We start from the raw sequence: 17799 nt of genomic DNA on the forward strand, positions 1-17799 counted from the left end.
TTTTATTGTCATTCTCATTTTCACAAGAAGAACATACAAAAACAAGGCAAATAGGATTTTTGTTAACTATTATCTTAAACCACTACCAGTTAAATATACTGGCACTTGAATATTTGCATGATGGGTAATCCATAACATATCTGTGGCAAAAAAAAAAAAAACATTAAACTGGTATTTTGACTTATTTGTTTAAAGAAAATTTACAGTAGGACATGTTATGATTTAATATAAATTTTTGATTAATTGCCCAGCCTTAATCAGCAGTGATCTGACAATGATTAACTCTTCTCTGTAAACAGATATCTGCAGCTAACAATCCACTGCAGTTCAAACATTTAAAACTGAGGCACAAACCATTGTGACACTTTGTGGCACAAGCCAATCAGCATTTGGATTCCCTGACAACCTGAAATGGATCAAGTAATCAATCCAACTTCTACTCAACGAACTTTTTACAAGCCGTTTGCCTTTTCCATGAGAAAATCTGTTTCTTTTATGAACTCATATCACCAAAACGAGCCAGAGTGACGTTAAGGTGTAACTTTGTGGCCACAACACAACACGGTTTTAAGATCGATTCAAGGCCAGATTTGCCTCCCCTGACGATTGTGTTTGTGACGGCTTGTCACAAATGATTCTTTTCTGAATAATCCCAAAGTGTATGATGTCAACACAATTATTTCACTGATCCAAATCGTATTGTAGCCTCCAAGACCTCACGTTTTCAAAATCAAACACATTCATTTTGTCAAACAGGCAAAATTCTAAAAAGTTTGATATTTATGGATCTAGGTCATAGCGCCTCCAACAGAATAACCACAACAACCAATGAGAGCGAGCAGAGCAGGCAGCATAACCAGCCTGATGTTACTCACTTTCACTGCTCACAAACATAAACACAACTTTACCTTCATTTCAAACAGGATATTATTAATTTTTTTGACCTTGTTTTATGATTCTTGCTGCATCTGTAACACATGCCTGGACAGCATGTGGTGAAGGGACAGCAAGCTGAGGATATCAATAGTCAACTATGTTTATTTTTATTAAGTCATGTTTGATAACGCGAGATTCAGTCAAATCCCACGAGTTGGGAATCTTCCCTCTGTGTGTGATGGCAGGTCGGCAGGTTTGTGGTCTCCAGTGTACTCACAGTCTGGCTGAGTCATCTAGCGTGTGTGCTAATCCTTCCATCCATTCATTTTCTCCCGCTTGTGATGGCAGCAGGCGAAGCAAGTCAACCCAGACATCTCTCTCCCCCGCAACATTTTCCAGCTCCTACTGGGGGATTCTGAGGCGTTCCCTGGCCAGATAAGATATATAATCCCTCCAATGAGTTCTGGGTCTTCCAGGGTCTCCTTCTAGTTGGCTGGTTGGCACGTCCAGGGAGGCAGTCGTCCTCCCTGTGGACGACTGCTACAGGGAGATGACCAGGAGGCATCCTAATCAGGTGCCTGAACCACCTCAGCTGGCTCCTTTCAACTCAAAGGAGCAGTGGCTCTACTTCGAGATCCCTCCTGGTGTCCGAGCTCCTCATCCTATCTCTAAGGCTGCTCCCAGACACCCTTCTGAAGAATCTTATTTTGATTGCTTGAGCCCACAAGCTTATTCTTTCAGTCATTACCTAGATTTCATGACCATAGGTGAGGGTTGGGACGAAGATCAACCGGTAAATTGAGAGCTTTGCCTTCCGACTCAGGTCCCTCTTCACCATGATAGTGAGGCACAAGGTCTGCAATACCACAGATGTGGCACCAATCCCCTATACCCTCACTCCTGAACAAGACCCCGAGGTACTTGAATTCCTTCACTTGGGGCAAAGGCACTCTCCCCACCCGTGTGTGCTCAGAGGATCGTGAAATGAAAAATCTTTTGAAATTTTCTTTATGTTTGCGGTCTCTACGTTTTTTAAAACCATTTTAAGATGTGAAAATTGTCTGGTGTGTGGCCAGCCAAAAGGTGTATTCACACAAGGCCCAGTTACCTTATACTATGCCAAAGCACAGTTACGTTAACACTTAACATTTGCACACATGCTTGATTTTATTTATGAGAGGAGTGATCTCAGAGTGTGCACAATAGAGGACAACAAAGAACAGGACAGAGAATACGAGTCACTTTGGTCCCTCTAGCACTCCTGAATATCTCTGTAATGCACGGTGGTACATTTACTTGCTTCACACACATGTTGCACCCATACACACCAGGAAAAAGGAAGTGTTCCGTGCTTGACCATGGCATACAGCGGCGGTTCTCAACTGTTGGAGCCTCAGTCAGGACCCACCATCAACTCCTGAATGAGAAATTGCGACCAAAGTTTCTGATATTCCTCAACAAATCAGATTTATTTCATGAAAAACAGTATGGTTTTGACCTCAAAGTACAAAATTTGTCAAAGAAACATGATGAAATGAGCATTCTGTAAAATAGTTTCATGGACTTTTTGGTGCATTTTTAATAAGACCCACCAGTTGAGAACAACTGGTATACAGTACTCACACTGGATAAACAAACAGGACTATGGAAGTCAAACATGCTTGGGCATGGTATGGATGGCCTGTGAGTGCATCCTTGTATTCCACCACTGAATTAATGCTTAACAGATGAACTACACAACTGAAGGATGTAATGGATTAAGATATTATGGTGTTTCAGTCTTCCATTTAAGAACAACATGCAAAAGGAAGTCTTGCCAGGAAGATGAACAACTGATTCCACTAGAGTTACCAAAACACAGGCATCTGCTCCCAGAGGCTTAAATCATCCATCAAACATTGATTAACAATGACTGGCGATGGATTCTGAGATTGATCTTAGCATGAAACATCCTAAAAATCAGACTAGCCTGTCTTTCCGTCTGTGGAAACACATCTTATCTTTAATCCTGCTGCACAGTTCACAACACAAAAAATGCCTAAAACACCAATAATAAGCAGATTTCTTTTAAATAATCTTTGACTTACTAAAACAGGCAGCTTTGCCCTCATAATATCCAGACATTTTGGAAAACAACCTTGTTAAAGTCCTGTCTCATGTTGAATGTTTCCCAGGCCAGGCAAGTCTGAACACAGGCAGAACAGAGCTGACCCTGGTCCAACTCCCCAATCCAAAAGAAACGTTGAATAAGGGATTTTGCAGCGGTTTCAGTCCAAAAGGAAACCAGGACAGCTTGCAAACTACAATCCCCCTAAGGAATGCTGAGCTCTGTCCGCTGTGGTTTCAGGGTGTGGAAGGAGAGGGGGGGGGGGGGGGGTTTACTCACTACTCCCTGACAGTAAACTTTGTTTGACACACTGACCGTTTCTGCTCACGTCAAACATGCGCAGCTCAAAAACATTCCCCTTTGACACCAGAAACAGGGTTTGGTTGAGCTCAGCCGTATTTGCAATGAAAACAAAGCTCTTTAAAAATAAGGGATCAATGTGCTTAACTCTGCACATGCATTAAACAGAGCCCGATTCAGTTAATGTCAGCAGAAAAGACGTTAAGGCGGAATCAGATAAAAGTCGTTTGGATAATTTATGATTGTTGCATCCCACAGGAGCAGTTATGAGTTATGTTGAGAGTGCTGAAAGCTTTGAAACATTAGCACTGAGTGCGCTTTTGGACATCCATTCGATGAGAAAATGGTTACTTTATCACTGAAAGACAAACAGCTGGGCAGTCTGTTGTTGACAAGTGGGTTTAATATGGCCAGCTGTACAGAGCAGACTGATGCTGAACACAAAATGAAAGATCAGCCTTGACTTAAAGAGCGTTTCTTGTTCTGTGACCTTACTTGGCTTTTCTGAATTCATAATTAATAGCTATCTGATGAGCTCATACTCACATTTGTCAGCTTGAGGGTGTCAGATGCATTTTCTTTTTGTCAGCTTTGGATGAGAATAAAACCGGCAATTGTGCCAAGAGGACAGAGAACTGTGCAGAGAAGGAGGAAGATTGTAGGTGTCTGTTGGCATAGTCACAAACACTTCTTGGTTCACGGCTGGAAATTACCAATATTTTAAAAAAGACAAAAAAGAGATGAGGATATAGATTGCATAAGGATGCACTAGCAGAGCTCAAGCATTTTATACTAATAGTAACTTTACGATGTCACTTTCCAGGAATACTTACATCTAAGGATTAGTCCTTACACCCAGAGCTCCACAGCTTCCCAGCCCCCAGCTCTTTCCTGACCACAACTTCCTCCTCATTTCATCCAATGCATTACAGGATCAGTTCTTGCATTTCCTAAACTACATCCTCCTTCCACAGGCTTACTGTGATCTCTCTTGTTGAGCTGTTTCTGCAAGCACAATATTGTTAATTTCTTGACATCTTACAGAATAATCTGAAGATGGCTCGGACTATTACCACAAGTCCTCAATTCAACACTAAGATTATCTGCCAACCTACTTGCTTCACATTAGGTTCTCAATCATTCATGTCAATGTTCATAGAAAAAAAAAAGACTATCCCCACCCATGTTGTATAGACAGCTGCAGACTGCTGTTCTTCATGGATTACCGTAGCCAGACAAACACACCCAGGCAGCAGGGATCTATGGACAAGACTAATGTTTGCAGAGACAGGAGAAAAGCTCTGTTTCCACCGAGCAGACCAGGGTAGAATTTTCCTGGCTTTTAGCATGGGACCTGAGAACAAAGGGTTTCCTCCTCTGCCGTCAACACAACCGGCCCACCAGAGTCACCGCACTGCACAGTGAAGTCTTGCACAGAGAGGGTTGTAAGAGAAGAGCCAGAGACGGTATTTTACGAGGAAAACTCCTGGTAAAATGTGCACCATTTAAGGTTTTGAGACTGTAAACTGTGGTATTTGTAGTAAATCTGTATTATTCCTTGTCAAGAATATCCCAAAACATTTCAGTTAAGCCACATTTACCTGGTGAGTCCCAATAAACATTTTAAGATATTAAAGGAAGAAATTGTATTTGAAGAAACAGAGGTTCAGCCAACTGGTGCTAGTAGTCTCACAATTAATAAAATGGAGACCTCTGGAAGGTCTAGTCACTGGTGAACCAGTATTCCTGGCTACCATTACACTATGAAGACAAAAGAACACAACAAGCAACTCAGAGAAAAGGTTATTGAAAAGTATAAATCAGGGGATGGATACAAAAAAAAAAAAACTTAGAGGCACTAAACATCCCCCAGAGTTCTGTTAAATCAATAAACAAGAAATTAGAGGAATATGGCACGTGTAAATCTGCCTACATCAGGTCATCTTCTAGTCGACGAAACTAGTGAGAGAGGCCACCAAGACACCTATGACTACTCTGGAGGAGTTACAAGATTCAGCAGCTGAAATGGGAGAGACTCTGCATAGAACAACTGTTGCTGGTGTTCCTCACCAGTTAAAGCTTTATGGGAAAGCAGCAAAGAGAAAGCCTTTGTTGAATAAAAATCATTAAATTTCAACAAGAGTTCGTCAAAAGGCATGTAGGAAACTCCATGGTCAAGTGAAAGAAAGTTCTTTGGTCTGATGAGACCAGACACTATGTTTGGCAGATACCAAACACTGCTAATCAGCACAAACACACCATCATCACTGTGAAGCATGCTGGTGGCAACATCATGCAGTAGGGATGCTTCTTAGCAGCCAATCTTGGAAGGCTTGTAAAGGTAGAGGGTAAAATCAATGCAGCAAATACAGGAAAATCCTGGAGGACAGTCTTATTCAGTCTGAAAGGGAATTACTTGGGAGAAGATTTATTCTCCAGTAAGACAGTGACCCGAAGCATACAGCAAAAGCTGCACAGAAATGGTTTAAAAAGGGCTGTTCACACCTGATCCCCATGCAACCTGACAAAGCTTGAGCAGTTTGCAAAGAAGAATGAAGTAAAACTGCAGTATCCAGATGTGCAGTGATTGCAGCCAAAGGTTTATCTATTAAGTACTGACTTGTAGGGGGTGAATATTTATGCATCACTTACTTAGTAGACATTACTTTGCAGAACGCTGTTTTCACTTTGATGTTGAACATGCCAAATTATGTTGACCATGATTGATTTATAAAATCAATAAAAGGGTTAAACATTCAAAGGGGTAAATACTTTACTAAAGGCACTGTTTATGTCCCTCCTTTCCTAAGGAGCCACACTCACCAGCATCCCCTGGCTAATATAGTAAATATTGACAAGTAGTCACAGGGAGCCAAACTTCAAAAACACCACCCACATCCCTGAAGTGTTCTTGTATCTTTGACTAGAAATCAGAAAAATGCACCTCCTGAGATTTGAGTTTCTGCAGTGTACACCATTCAGGCCTGCAGGTTAAAAATGCAAACTCCAAGTTCCTGCTACAGAATGCAGAAATTTCTCTTCAAGCTTGTGGATATCCTAAGAACAATCCTTAGGCTTAACTTTGCCCCATGCTGTATTCTGCATACTGGCTGAGGTCATGTTTTCTTCCTGCATCTGCTGACTGGATTTCCCCTATTTCCCTTTTTCCAAGCTGCCTTAAATGAGACCTTTCACTGAGCGTACTGTACTCCAGAAGCTGAACAGAAAGACATGACCAAAAGGCCAAAATGACCTCATATAGATGATATGAGGAAGACATATTTTCAATACACCATTCAGAGTTCATTTTTTAGCTTACGCTGCCGCCAGCTGAAGTTGCAGTATAGAACATTATGTCATTAGAAGTTTAGTTGATGTAACCGATTGTGATAATCAAGTTTCAATACTGATATTATATTGAAAAGTTACTTTAAATCAAATGTGTATCTGGCCTGTGCTTTGTACTTATTTATCTTATCATTTTAATTTACAAGGTCTGAGTCAACAACCAGGCACTTAAACCATTTGTACACTGTCTTCAACCCATTCAGACACAAATGTTGAGTTGCACCACTCACTCAGACTCGTGCCAGCTTTCAGCCTAAATGTACAACATTTGTTGTGCAGTGTACAACAGGACACAATGGCAGACCAAGGGCTGATCAGCTCCTCCAGACTGGTCAGACAGATTTCTGACATGGTGGATATTTTGGTTGTACAACTGCACACACTTGGAGAGTGAAAGCAGAACCACAGGCAGAATCCCCAAATTCAGGCCATTTTTTCCTTTGTAAACTGTCTAACAGCATCTGAAATCACCATCAAGCAGGCACACTGTTCTGCCACATGCATACCAAGTCATGGGGCTTTTGCATTACATTGAGCAGTTTGGCTCTACTTGGTTTGACTCGGCACGGCAGCCACAACCGAGCTAGCTGTTTTAGGGCACATCTAGTGCTGACGACATGGCGTTTTGAGTCGATGACGTTAAATAGCTGCACCTCAGTAAGCACTGTTTTGTTCAAGAGCTGGCCATTGTTTCTACTACTGGTAATCCAGAAAGTATTTCAAAGTTTGGTTCAGCGGTTGCTGCTTTAACACGTCTGCGAGGCGTCCCAGAATGAGGACGAGCCGTTGTGATGTAGTCCATGCTGCCCTTGAGGGTGGGGCAGATGCGCTTGGGCCCTTCTCCAGAGCACGACCACTCGGCGTAGCCCAGCACAGCCAAACTGGTAATGGAAAAGTAAATCAGCACAGATGGTTTGCATCTGCACCACCAAAGTTAGCGTGGAAAAGCCCCACTAGCTCATAACAAATTTGGCACATTTTTAAAGAGAGAGCTGAAATAGTTTGTTTTTACTGCTGTACTGGAACAAAGAACCAGATCACTAAAAAGCGCTGGAATTCCCTTCACTAACTGATGCAATATTTGTTATTATTAGCTGCTAGTGTTGCCAGCCAGTGATACTGTTTGTGTGTGTGAGAGTGAGAGATGGCGCAAACGTTTTTGACACTATCTGTAGCTATTTAAAGCACGCAAAGGAGACAACAGATATGACTTCAACCTCTGTGAGACTTTTAAAAGAAAACTTTATCGACATTTGTCACCGTCCTTACAAACTTCACTTGTATAGTTTGAGCACTCAGGTTGTCCATGACCATCGGACCATACAGGGTGAGCACACAAATTGGCATTGTATACAATTCAGTTGCACTGTGGGAGCTGACATTCCACTGTTACAGAGTTGGCTTGAAATTGCACAGTGAATGCCCAGTTTTAGAGAGTCAGTAAGCAACAAGAACATTAGTATGGAAAAATACATGAAAGCTTGCATCTGCTGTGGCTGGCTGATTGTGAGCAAGTATTGTTGGTTTGATTTAGACCAAGTAAGTTTTTTAGATTATAAACTAAATACAAAGGAGAGAGCTCCCAGACAAATCAGACAAGTATTATTCAAAGGAACATTTTGATATTGTTGTAAGATGCCATTATCAAAATTTCAACCAAATTTGAATGAAATAACTTTAAATACAGTAACTTTTAAAAACATACCTGTAGGTCAAAGAATTTGCTGTACCTCCTGTAGATGACATGTGAAGTGGAGTCTGAATAGGTGACATTGATGAGGTACACCTAGAGGAAGAAGCACAAACACAGGAGGCCCATTAGGAGCAAAGTCACTTTGTCAAAGAGATCACGACACCGCTTTAGCTCCACTTCTCCCAATGACACAAAGTGCATTCCATCCTGACTTAACTTAAAGGGGTCGTAAGGGTCAAATAAACTCATTAAGGCTGTCTGTCTCCATCAAACGTTTGAAACCCTTCAGGGGTCAACAACACGGCTAAGTATTTGTCATCAACAGTGTTGGGGTAACGCGTTCCAAAGTAATCCGTAAGAGTACTCAGATTACTTTTGTGGAGTAACAAGTCACGTAACGCGTTAGTTTTACAATTCAAGTAATCCCGTTATTAGTTACATTTTCATAAAAGTAATCTGTTACTGAAAGAAAAACTCCAAATTTCCTCTCTCCTCTGTGGTTTCAAAAAGAGAGAAAGAAAAAAGGAAACTCCTTGAAGCATCTGCTCTGTTTGTCCTTCTTTCTTCCTGTAGTCACGTTGGCACGTAGTGCCGTGCCGGTGCAAGGTAAACATTCTGTGCCATTACGCGCACATTGTTAGCATGTTGAACCAGCGAGATGACAGAGAGGACAGCATGACTCTGTGGAAATATCCCCATTATGACGGATTTTTGGATAAAAGGGACAAGAACAGCATCCCGGTGAAAGGTAAGTTTAAAAGCTCTGTTTGCTTTCATTGATTCAGCTGTGCAGCTGTTCCAATTACGCGCTGTTATTACGGACAGCGTTCCAGTATTCTGTCTGCCTCTGCTCAGCTTGATGTCAGATTGTGAGTACGTTAAAGAGCTGTCTGTTAGCGGTGATCTCAGGCTGCAGAGATACAGATTATGGGCTGTAAATGATGCTGTACATTGGTATTAGAGTCTGCACATTCAAATGCAGATGTGCGGTCTTCATCTGTCGTTTTTACAACCAACGAGTGGAATGAGTGGCTAAAGGGTTTTAATATTTAGTAACGCAGAAGTACTCTAACGCATTAGTTTTAAAAGGAGGTAACGCACTAACAAAAGTTACTTTTCTCAGTATGTAACGCAGTAATCTAATGAGTTAGTTTCAAAAGTAACGCTAGCCAGCACTGGTCATCAATACCATTTATGCAGAGAAACATGCTATTTGGGTTTTTTTCACTCAGGATTACTAAGTATGACATAAGGATGTCAAAATTCTTCAGTACTTTTTCAATACTACATGTTAAAACAATATGAAGTAAAAAGTAGAGAATCTTTGAAAGAAAGAAAACAAAGATGTCCAGTAACATTTCAAATAAAAGCTGCTCAGAGCAAAAGAGAAAACAACAATAGACTGTTCACATTTACAGGAAGGCAAATGCTTCCATTACACAAGTAAATTTGGAAAGGCCCTCATCCATTGCTGCCCTTTTATTGTGCTGGCAGCACCCATTTACAACACACAACCAATGCAGATCATTGTTTTCAGCACAGAGCATCCTGAGCAAAAACACCCTCAGCATCTCTTTTTGTTGCTCCATCCATACTAGAGACAAATGTCATTAGCATGATTTTAAAGGACACTGTGATATACTATGTAGCAAATAAATCTCTGTTGGTACTGTTTAAACTGAAATGACATCTCAATTGAAGACTACAAGTTATGAGGGAGTCATGATGTGAGCTGGCTCCTGATTGAGGTTTACTTTTTAATTTTTTTTTTTTTTAAGTTATCAACAGGTGAAATGGTAGCAACTTGAAGAGCTGCGCATTGTCGGAAGATGGGTTGCTACAAAAGTGCTGCAGTTAGCGTCACTATGAGCAGGGCTGGATGGACATGAATATAGCATTTGTTTACTGGTTGGATGCAGTAGATCATGTCAATCTGTGGGGTGGTATTTAATGCATACACACAAGAGTCTTCTTGCAACAAACACTTTGTATCTACACAATCAACCAGTTCAGATAAAGGCATCCTAGACCACCTCTGTTTGCAGTCTGAGCAACTGAATATCAAACCATTTTTCAATATGCACTGAGGTGTGTCCAAACAAAGCATCAAGGATTACCACTTGGTACACAGAACATTCAACAGTGTTAACTCAACTCTGATAGTGCTAGATTTTAACACCTTTCCCAAGGTCATATAAAACTCAGATAATAATAATAATAATAATAATAATAATAATAATAATATTTTTTTTTAGTAAAAAGCACTTTCAAGTGCTGTACATAAAGTTAAAATAATGAAAATAAACACTTGATAATAAGAATGTTTAAAATCTAAAAATTACTAAAACTAAAATGCTGTGATTAATCATGATTAATCACAGATAGTGATGTGATTAACTTGATTAATTTTTTAAATCAATTCACAGCACTAGTTAATATCTTAGCCCTCTTGTGGTGTTAACTTTTTTGCACTCAGTTTTACATTACAGTATACTTTTTAATTTCTGACTCATTGCAATGCACTTTTCTTACTTAATAAAAATTGCTACCCCTTATTTAACACTTGGGGAAAGGTCAGGTGTCTTCTGGCAGGGATGGAGCAACAAGAGCTTTGAGATGAGAGTTTACTTACACTTTAAATTCTGGTTTTGTGACAACTCTAATAAGACTACACTATGACAAAAAGCTATCAAGTACCTGTTCAGTGCTTCGTTTAAGTAAAGACTTTGAACTGTACTATCTTATTAAGACCACGGTCGAAAGAAAATATGGTGCTCTCAATATGTCAACCACTTCCAGCAGAGAGACAAGAAATGTTTGTTCGTGCCAAACTAAAACAGGGATATCTTGTCCTTGGCGTTCATCTGTCACTGACAGAGAAAAACACTGTTGACCTCAGTTTTCCTAAAATAAATTCTCCATTTGCCTCAACAAAAAAAGGCTGAAAAACTATTGTTCACGCCCCAAGTTTCAGAAACAGATGGCTGCACCAAATGCATTTCCTACTTAGCACATTGCAGCGTGTGTTTACAAAAGCGGCATTTTCACATATGGTGGCAATCTGCAAGGACATCAGTAAGAAGTTGGAAATACAGTCTTCATCCTGCACGCAGTTCATTATAGAAAGAGTGTGCACCGAGGCAAAACAAGCTCTCCAGCAGCTCACTAATTAAATACAGCCAGCATGACCAAACGCTCTGAGTTCAGACGACAGCATGGTTCAAAGCGAGGGTGTGCAAGGTCAAGATACGCCTAAAAAGAAGCATGATAATAAATCTCAAGCAATAGAAATACAAAAAAGCATTTTTATGAATAAATCCTGTGTATTTTCTTGGTTATATTGAGAGCAAAATAAGAAATATAAGCGGTGGTTGCAACCAGCTATTACTGATACTTTATGAATACATTTTAATGTCAAAAAATTAAGATTCTTACAGGCAGACTTTAACAAGTAAAGTATGAGCACATCTGGTTATAATTAGAGCATGGACATAAATAGCTGATTTACAGGCCCTTTTTACTTAATTTTGAAGCCTTTATTAACAAGAAACCTCTCATTGGATCTCTTCCCTCTGATCTCCCATCATCCTCTTCTGTTTGTGTGTGTAAACAAGAAGAAGTTGCCACGCACTCTCTTGCTTCACTGCCATGAGATCCTGGAAGGAAGTCACACTTGAACAGTTGGGACAAAAGACAAAGGGTTGCTTCTTTCCTCTCTCAAACCGGATAAGCATTTTCAGTTGCTTAGCTCATAGATAATGAGATTTTATTTTTCTCTCCCTCTCCTTCCCTGGTGGGGACTTCCCAGTCAGCCCCTCACCTCCGGTTTTAGTCCCAGGGGGGAATCAGTACCCTGTGTTTAGTGGCCTTAGGGAGCCTCCCTCAGCAGGAGATGGATGATGCAATTGATCCCAACTCTCAGGTTAATTAATCCAATTGTACCTGATGGACTAATTGATTTTTGCAGTCCCACCGAGACATGTCTCGTGGCTCATCGAATTTGATTACTCAAACCAGTGAGACAACATGGAGACAGGCCCACACAGTCGAACAAGATGATGAGTTCTCAGCTGCATCAGCAGCTTTGTGAGGCTAAATGCTAACTGTGAAATGCTTACATGATCACAGTGATAACATGCTGATGTCTCACAGTTTAAATCACTGTAAATTAGCATGGACAACATATCTCTGTCTCCTTCTGTTTTACAAAAATAAAGCCAAAACACCTCCTGACAGGTGCTAACATATCCTGGTGATGTAATTTGGAGCTAAGATACTGAATCTCCCTGGTGGAACTGCTGATCTGACGTTATATCAAAGGAGCCAAAGCCAACAGCTGTGGTTCTCAACTGGGTTAGCCTCATGACCCACTATCATTTCCTTCATAAGAAGTCATGACCTAAATTTGTGAAATAAAAAACATGAAATTTATCAAATAAAATGTTGCATTTTGGACCTTAGATGGGACAAAGTGTGACCGAAAAAAAGAGACAGGATTAAAGGAGTGATCATTATAGGACTACTGTAATGAGGACACGCATGCATTTCATTATATTTCATTTTCATGGAGTAACATATACATTTTGATAATTTCCACAAACTTGTAATTATGTAGTTATGATTGGAACCCAGCTATAAAAACCCAAGAAAAGAGATAAAGATGTCAAAGTCTTGAGAAGGTAGCCTAAATTTACCAAAGATGCATCCTGTTGGATTTTTGCCCACATCTCAATGCGTACATATTGTTGTCAGCCAATATCAATATTCATACTATACTGAAATGTCAGTCTTTAAAACACACTTTAAAGTTTAAGGAATGAGGATGAACAAAGAAAGTCTTCAGCTGATGTAGGTTTGTTGGCCCTGCCTAAAACTCCACAAACTTATTCAAAGATTTGAATTTTTACAGCCAATTAAGGCTGTAAATAAGGCTAAATTATTTACAGCTGGTACACTACACTGACAAAAGTATTTTGCCCCGCCTGTTAATTACTGAATTCAGGTGTTTCAATGAGACCAGTTGCCATAGTTATTTAAAATCAAGCACCTTGCCATGCAGTCTCCATTTGCAAACATTTGTGATAAAAAAATGGGTCTTTCTGAAGAGCTCAGAGTTTCAACCTGCCACTGACATTACTGTACGCACAAATCTGTGTGATGGGAGCTGCATGGAACAGGGTCCTGACAGGGTTTGGGCTAGACCCCTTTATTCCAGTGAAGGACAATCTTAATGCTCCAGCATACCAAGATATTTTGGACAATGCTTTGCTTCCAACTCTGTGGCAACAGTTTGGGGAAGACCCTTTCCTATTCCAACATGACTGTGCCCTAGAGCACAAAGCAAGGACTAGAAAGACATGGTTTGATAGGTTGGTGTGGGAGAACTTGACTGGCCTGCACAGAGCCCTGACCTCAACTACACCACACTTTTGGGATGAACTGGCACAGGGATAATGAGCCAGGCCTCTTCATCAAACATCAGTGCCTGACCTCATAAATGCTCTACAGAATGAATGGGCACAAATTCCCACAGAAACACTGCTAAATCTTTTGGATAGCCTTCCACAAAGGGTGGGGGCTTGTATAGCTGCAAAAGGGGGCCAACTCCATAATAAAGTACATGTATTTGAAAACAATGCCATTACAGTCCTTTATGGTGTAATGGTCAGGAGGCCACATACTTACGTCCATATAGTGCATCTGTTGTATTTGTAGTCAGAATTTCTCATTTCTGCTGATGACCAGAATTAATATTTTAAGTAAATATCTGCTGATACCATTATCATGTTGATAATATCAAACATCCCCAAAATCTAATAGTGATGTTCCTGGGCAAATGACTTCACAAACCAATTACAAATGCATTTAGTCGACTAGTCTTAAGTGAGGAAAACACCCATGCAAAACCATGAACTATGTTTACTTTGTTTGTCAATAGTTGGTAAATGGTGTGAAACCTAAATTCTTCAAGGAGAAGGCAAACATCCCACTTTTGGGGGTCGTGGTGCTGGTGTGGGTTTATTTTTTGTGTAAATCATATTGATAACCAGGAAGACATCATAAACAATGGTAATCTAAAAAAGACAATCATGATCACCAATCCTCTTTTAACTCCAAGCCAAAATACAAAATGATTTGTCAGCTGCCAATACCCAGAACTTCACAGTTCTTCCAAAGTTGATTCAAGACTTTTGTCGTCATTTCTCCATAATAGTGGATGTTCCCTCCAAATGCGTAGGACCAACAGACATCTTCATTCTGCTGGTTAGAAAAAGCTCCCCCGTGAACAACAACCATTGACAGATGCTGTCTGAAACATGGGCTGAAGAGAGGTTAAACAGCAGCATGTGAATTTCAAGGGCCTTCGTATTGAGAACCATCGACAGCTTCTCTATGGAACAAAGAGCAAACAAAACAACAACAGTCAACAGTATTCTCCCACGGGACTGTGGAAATCTTCTACAACCTCACTTTGAAGCAGGTGCTCTTTCTGGAATGGATGTGGGAACGCTCACTTCCTGTTTAATGGCAATGATAATGCCTACGCCAACACAGACAACATGGAGAAATACTCCAAAGTCTCAAGGATGATGATGGTAGCAAGCATCATTTTTACTGGCTATCTTTTGAAACTTTTTTAACTCAGACTTATAATTCATATGTGATAAGCTGAATTTAACTTTCAATTTATCACATAAGACCTACTTCTACTACTATATTAAGCACTCAGTAAGTAACAGAGGGCAACAGCCTGTTGCATAATACATTCAAGAAGCACAATCTCTGAAAAAGAATAGCGTGAATTAGCTATCCTGCTAAAGACACCTTGTATCTAACCGACAAACATACAATCCTTCATCCTGTCTTATTTAAAAAGTTACAAAACTACAAAGGGTAAAAGTGCAAGGCTAATTTCCGCTTGCAGGTGTTACGGTTTAAAGAGCAATCATGTCAGTGTAATTAACTGCTCTAATCCAAATGTGTCTTTAGTTAGATATCAAAGGCAGCCTCAAGTTGCACTCGAGGACATGCAGTTTTTTAGCACCTTGCATTGGACACTTAGAAGGCCAACAGTGTGGTTCCAGGAGTAAAGATTTCCATACATTTTCTCCATAGTGGATTTGATAATATGCTATGTCATCTGAAGAATCCAAGTCAGACTTACCACGAGCTACCTGAGTGTGAAGCAATGATATAAGCTCCTTCAGAGGAAAAAAGTTAAGAGATCAACCCTGTTTTCAGAAAAACAGTTTCTTTGCAATCTCAGCAAAAAACACTACAATATCAGCAATCCTTGAATGTTACATCTCTAATTGGTGAGCTCTCTGGTTACAATGAAAATGTCCACTGAGCCCGCAAATGAAGGCTGTCACTGCTGTAAGAAAATATTACATTATCACTTCAAATTTACAAGAAAGATAAGTGTAGAAAAGAGGCATATGGTTTAAAGGTTGAAAAACTATTGTTAACAAAAATTAAGATTAATTGCAATGGATTATGGGATACATAGTTCCTTCCTCCTTGTAAAGAAATATGTACACTGTCTAGTACTTCGCCTTTTTCACCATTTTTGAATGCTGTACTCAGAGTACTCAGGTAAGTGTGTAGCTTAGTTCATGCATTAAAGCATTGTAATAAGGATTTTGCAAAATGTCTCTGAATGGAAATTTAACTTTCAGAACAAGTGGATGGGCGTTGTTGAGATCTATTGGTAGGACACTCTGCATCTTCAACATCTCTTAGAACTACAAGAACAGCAGACGTATTCTGCTCAACATAGTAAGAGGTCATTATTCAAAGCTAACACGTGCTTTGTTAACAAGCCAGCAGGTAAATTCAAGGTCTTTACAAAGAACATTCAAAAGTTCTTTAAATCATCATTTTGCTTAGATTCTGTAGTGGCCCAAACTTGTCAGCTATAATCAACAGCCAATTTATTTAACCTTTTTTGATTGATTTCTCAATCAAGGCTAAGATCTAAAGGCCAAATAAAACATAGCAAGTGACATGATTCTTTTACTGTCGAAATGAGTTTTCCTGAAAGGCTATTTAGCAGGGATGAACAGCATTATCAGCATGATATCAGTATCTGCAGATATGAAAAAGCCAATATACCAGCCTTAGATACTGGCAGTATGAATCATTTATTTACATGAAATGTTGGCAAATTTTACAATTGTGGCATCAGGAATAGGCGTCTGCCTAGGGAGCTTACATCATGAACCCTAACATTTTGAATGAAGCCCAAAACTCAAAGACCAGACTGTCTACTTCCCTGGACCTTTCTCAGCTCCACTTGACTCATCCTCTATTTGCGCAAGAGACACTTTGTATTCTTCCAAATAAAAAAAAAAGATATATTGATAGATATACTGGTGTCAGTCTAGGCTTATCAGATAAAGGCAAAAATCCAATATCATGCATTCCTAGCATTCACAGTAAAAAAAAAAAAAAACAAACTGTCAGCGTTTGCCTGTAGATTATATATATTTTTCTATATCAGAGATGGATGTTTAGTGGTCCTAAAGCCTTTAACTATGCTATTTGTGTCCATGACAAAGACTTGTAAGATGGTTCTTCATGAAAAGTTAAAACTGTTTAAAAAGTCAGGTATCATGTCAACTATCATCCATCCACCTACCATTCAAAGCCACTAGTATAAAACCCCTCAATGGCGAGGTGAGTAAACCAAATGTCTAATGTACAGGTGATACAATAAATGTAATATATTCACAGCTTAGGTATACATTTTGGACCAAAGTGACTGTTAAGTGACTTTGATGACCACACCAACACAACTGCTAGGATGTACCAAACTTTAAACGCTGATCAACAATGTGGAGCCAACATTTGTGACGTTAGAGCTACTTTAATGGCGTTATCCAGATCGAGGAAATTACTTACATAGTGTTTAGAGGGATTCCTTCTCTTCTGCACATCCACAACATTAACGTCAAGCACCGTGCGGAGCTGCATCTTCAAAGACCAGGCAGGATTTGCACCAAGAAATACTCTAAAAACTACAAAATAAGATCCCCACCCATGAAATCACTCTAAAACATGCATGAATCGCCTCGAGAAAACTTGGAAAGTTGGTGGAGAAGAGGATAAAGTTTCACTGCGCTTAGCCTTTGAGAGCATCCATGAAATGATGGTGTCAGGCGGTCTGGAGCTTCTGAACTCTTTGTGAAACATTACAATGCAAGTAAAGTGGCTATTCATATGTCTTCTCCTCCCTCCAGAGGGGCAGGACTCGCCCCGCTGCACAGCTACGGTAGAAACAGGAGGGGAAATGTAAATTTACGGGGCGGTCCCAGTGGATGGACCCTGTGTAGAGGTGTCTGTTTTGGAGGCGTTTTGTGTCTTAAGTGCAACATCGTACCAAGTTTCTATGCACAAAATAACCAAAAATATTCGGTGGAAAATGGCCAGCCTTCATAATCAAAAGCACATGTTGTTTGGCAAGACAGTGCAT

The 17799-nt window shown here is 40.0% G+C and overlaps 1 protein-coding gene across 2 annotated transcripts in view; it reads right to left on the reverse strand.

Moving 5' to 3' along the window:
- The window catches only part of LOC121511219 (SH3 and PX domain-containing protein 2A-like), a 105161-nt gene extending 87631 nt beyond the window's left edge, over positions 1 to 17530 (reverse strand). For both annotated transcript variants that reach the window (XM_041789818.1, XM_041789817.1), the window contains exons 1-2: positions 17229 to 17530; positions 8337 to 8417 (exon numbers count right to left, since the gene is read on the reverse strand). In XM_041789818.1, coding sequence (XP_041645752.1) covers positions 8337 to 8417; positions 17229 to 17300 — 153 coding nt within the window. In that variant the 5' untranslated portion in view covers positions 17301 to 17530. The remainder of the gene's footprint in view (positions 1 to 8336; positions 8418 to 17228) is intronic.
- Between the last annotated feature and the right edge of the window lie 269 nt (positions 17531 to 17799).

The sequence above is a fragment of the Cheilinus undulatus genome, linkage group 6 (genome assembly GCF_018320785.1).
Source record: "Cheilinus undulatus linkage group 6, ASM1832078v1, whole genome shotgun sequence".
Classification (NCBI taxonomy): domain Eukaryota; kingdom Metazoa; phylum Chordata; class Actinopteri; order Labriformes; family Labridae; genus Cheilinus; species Cheilinus undulatus.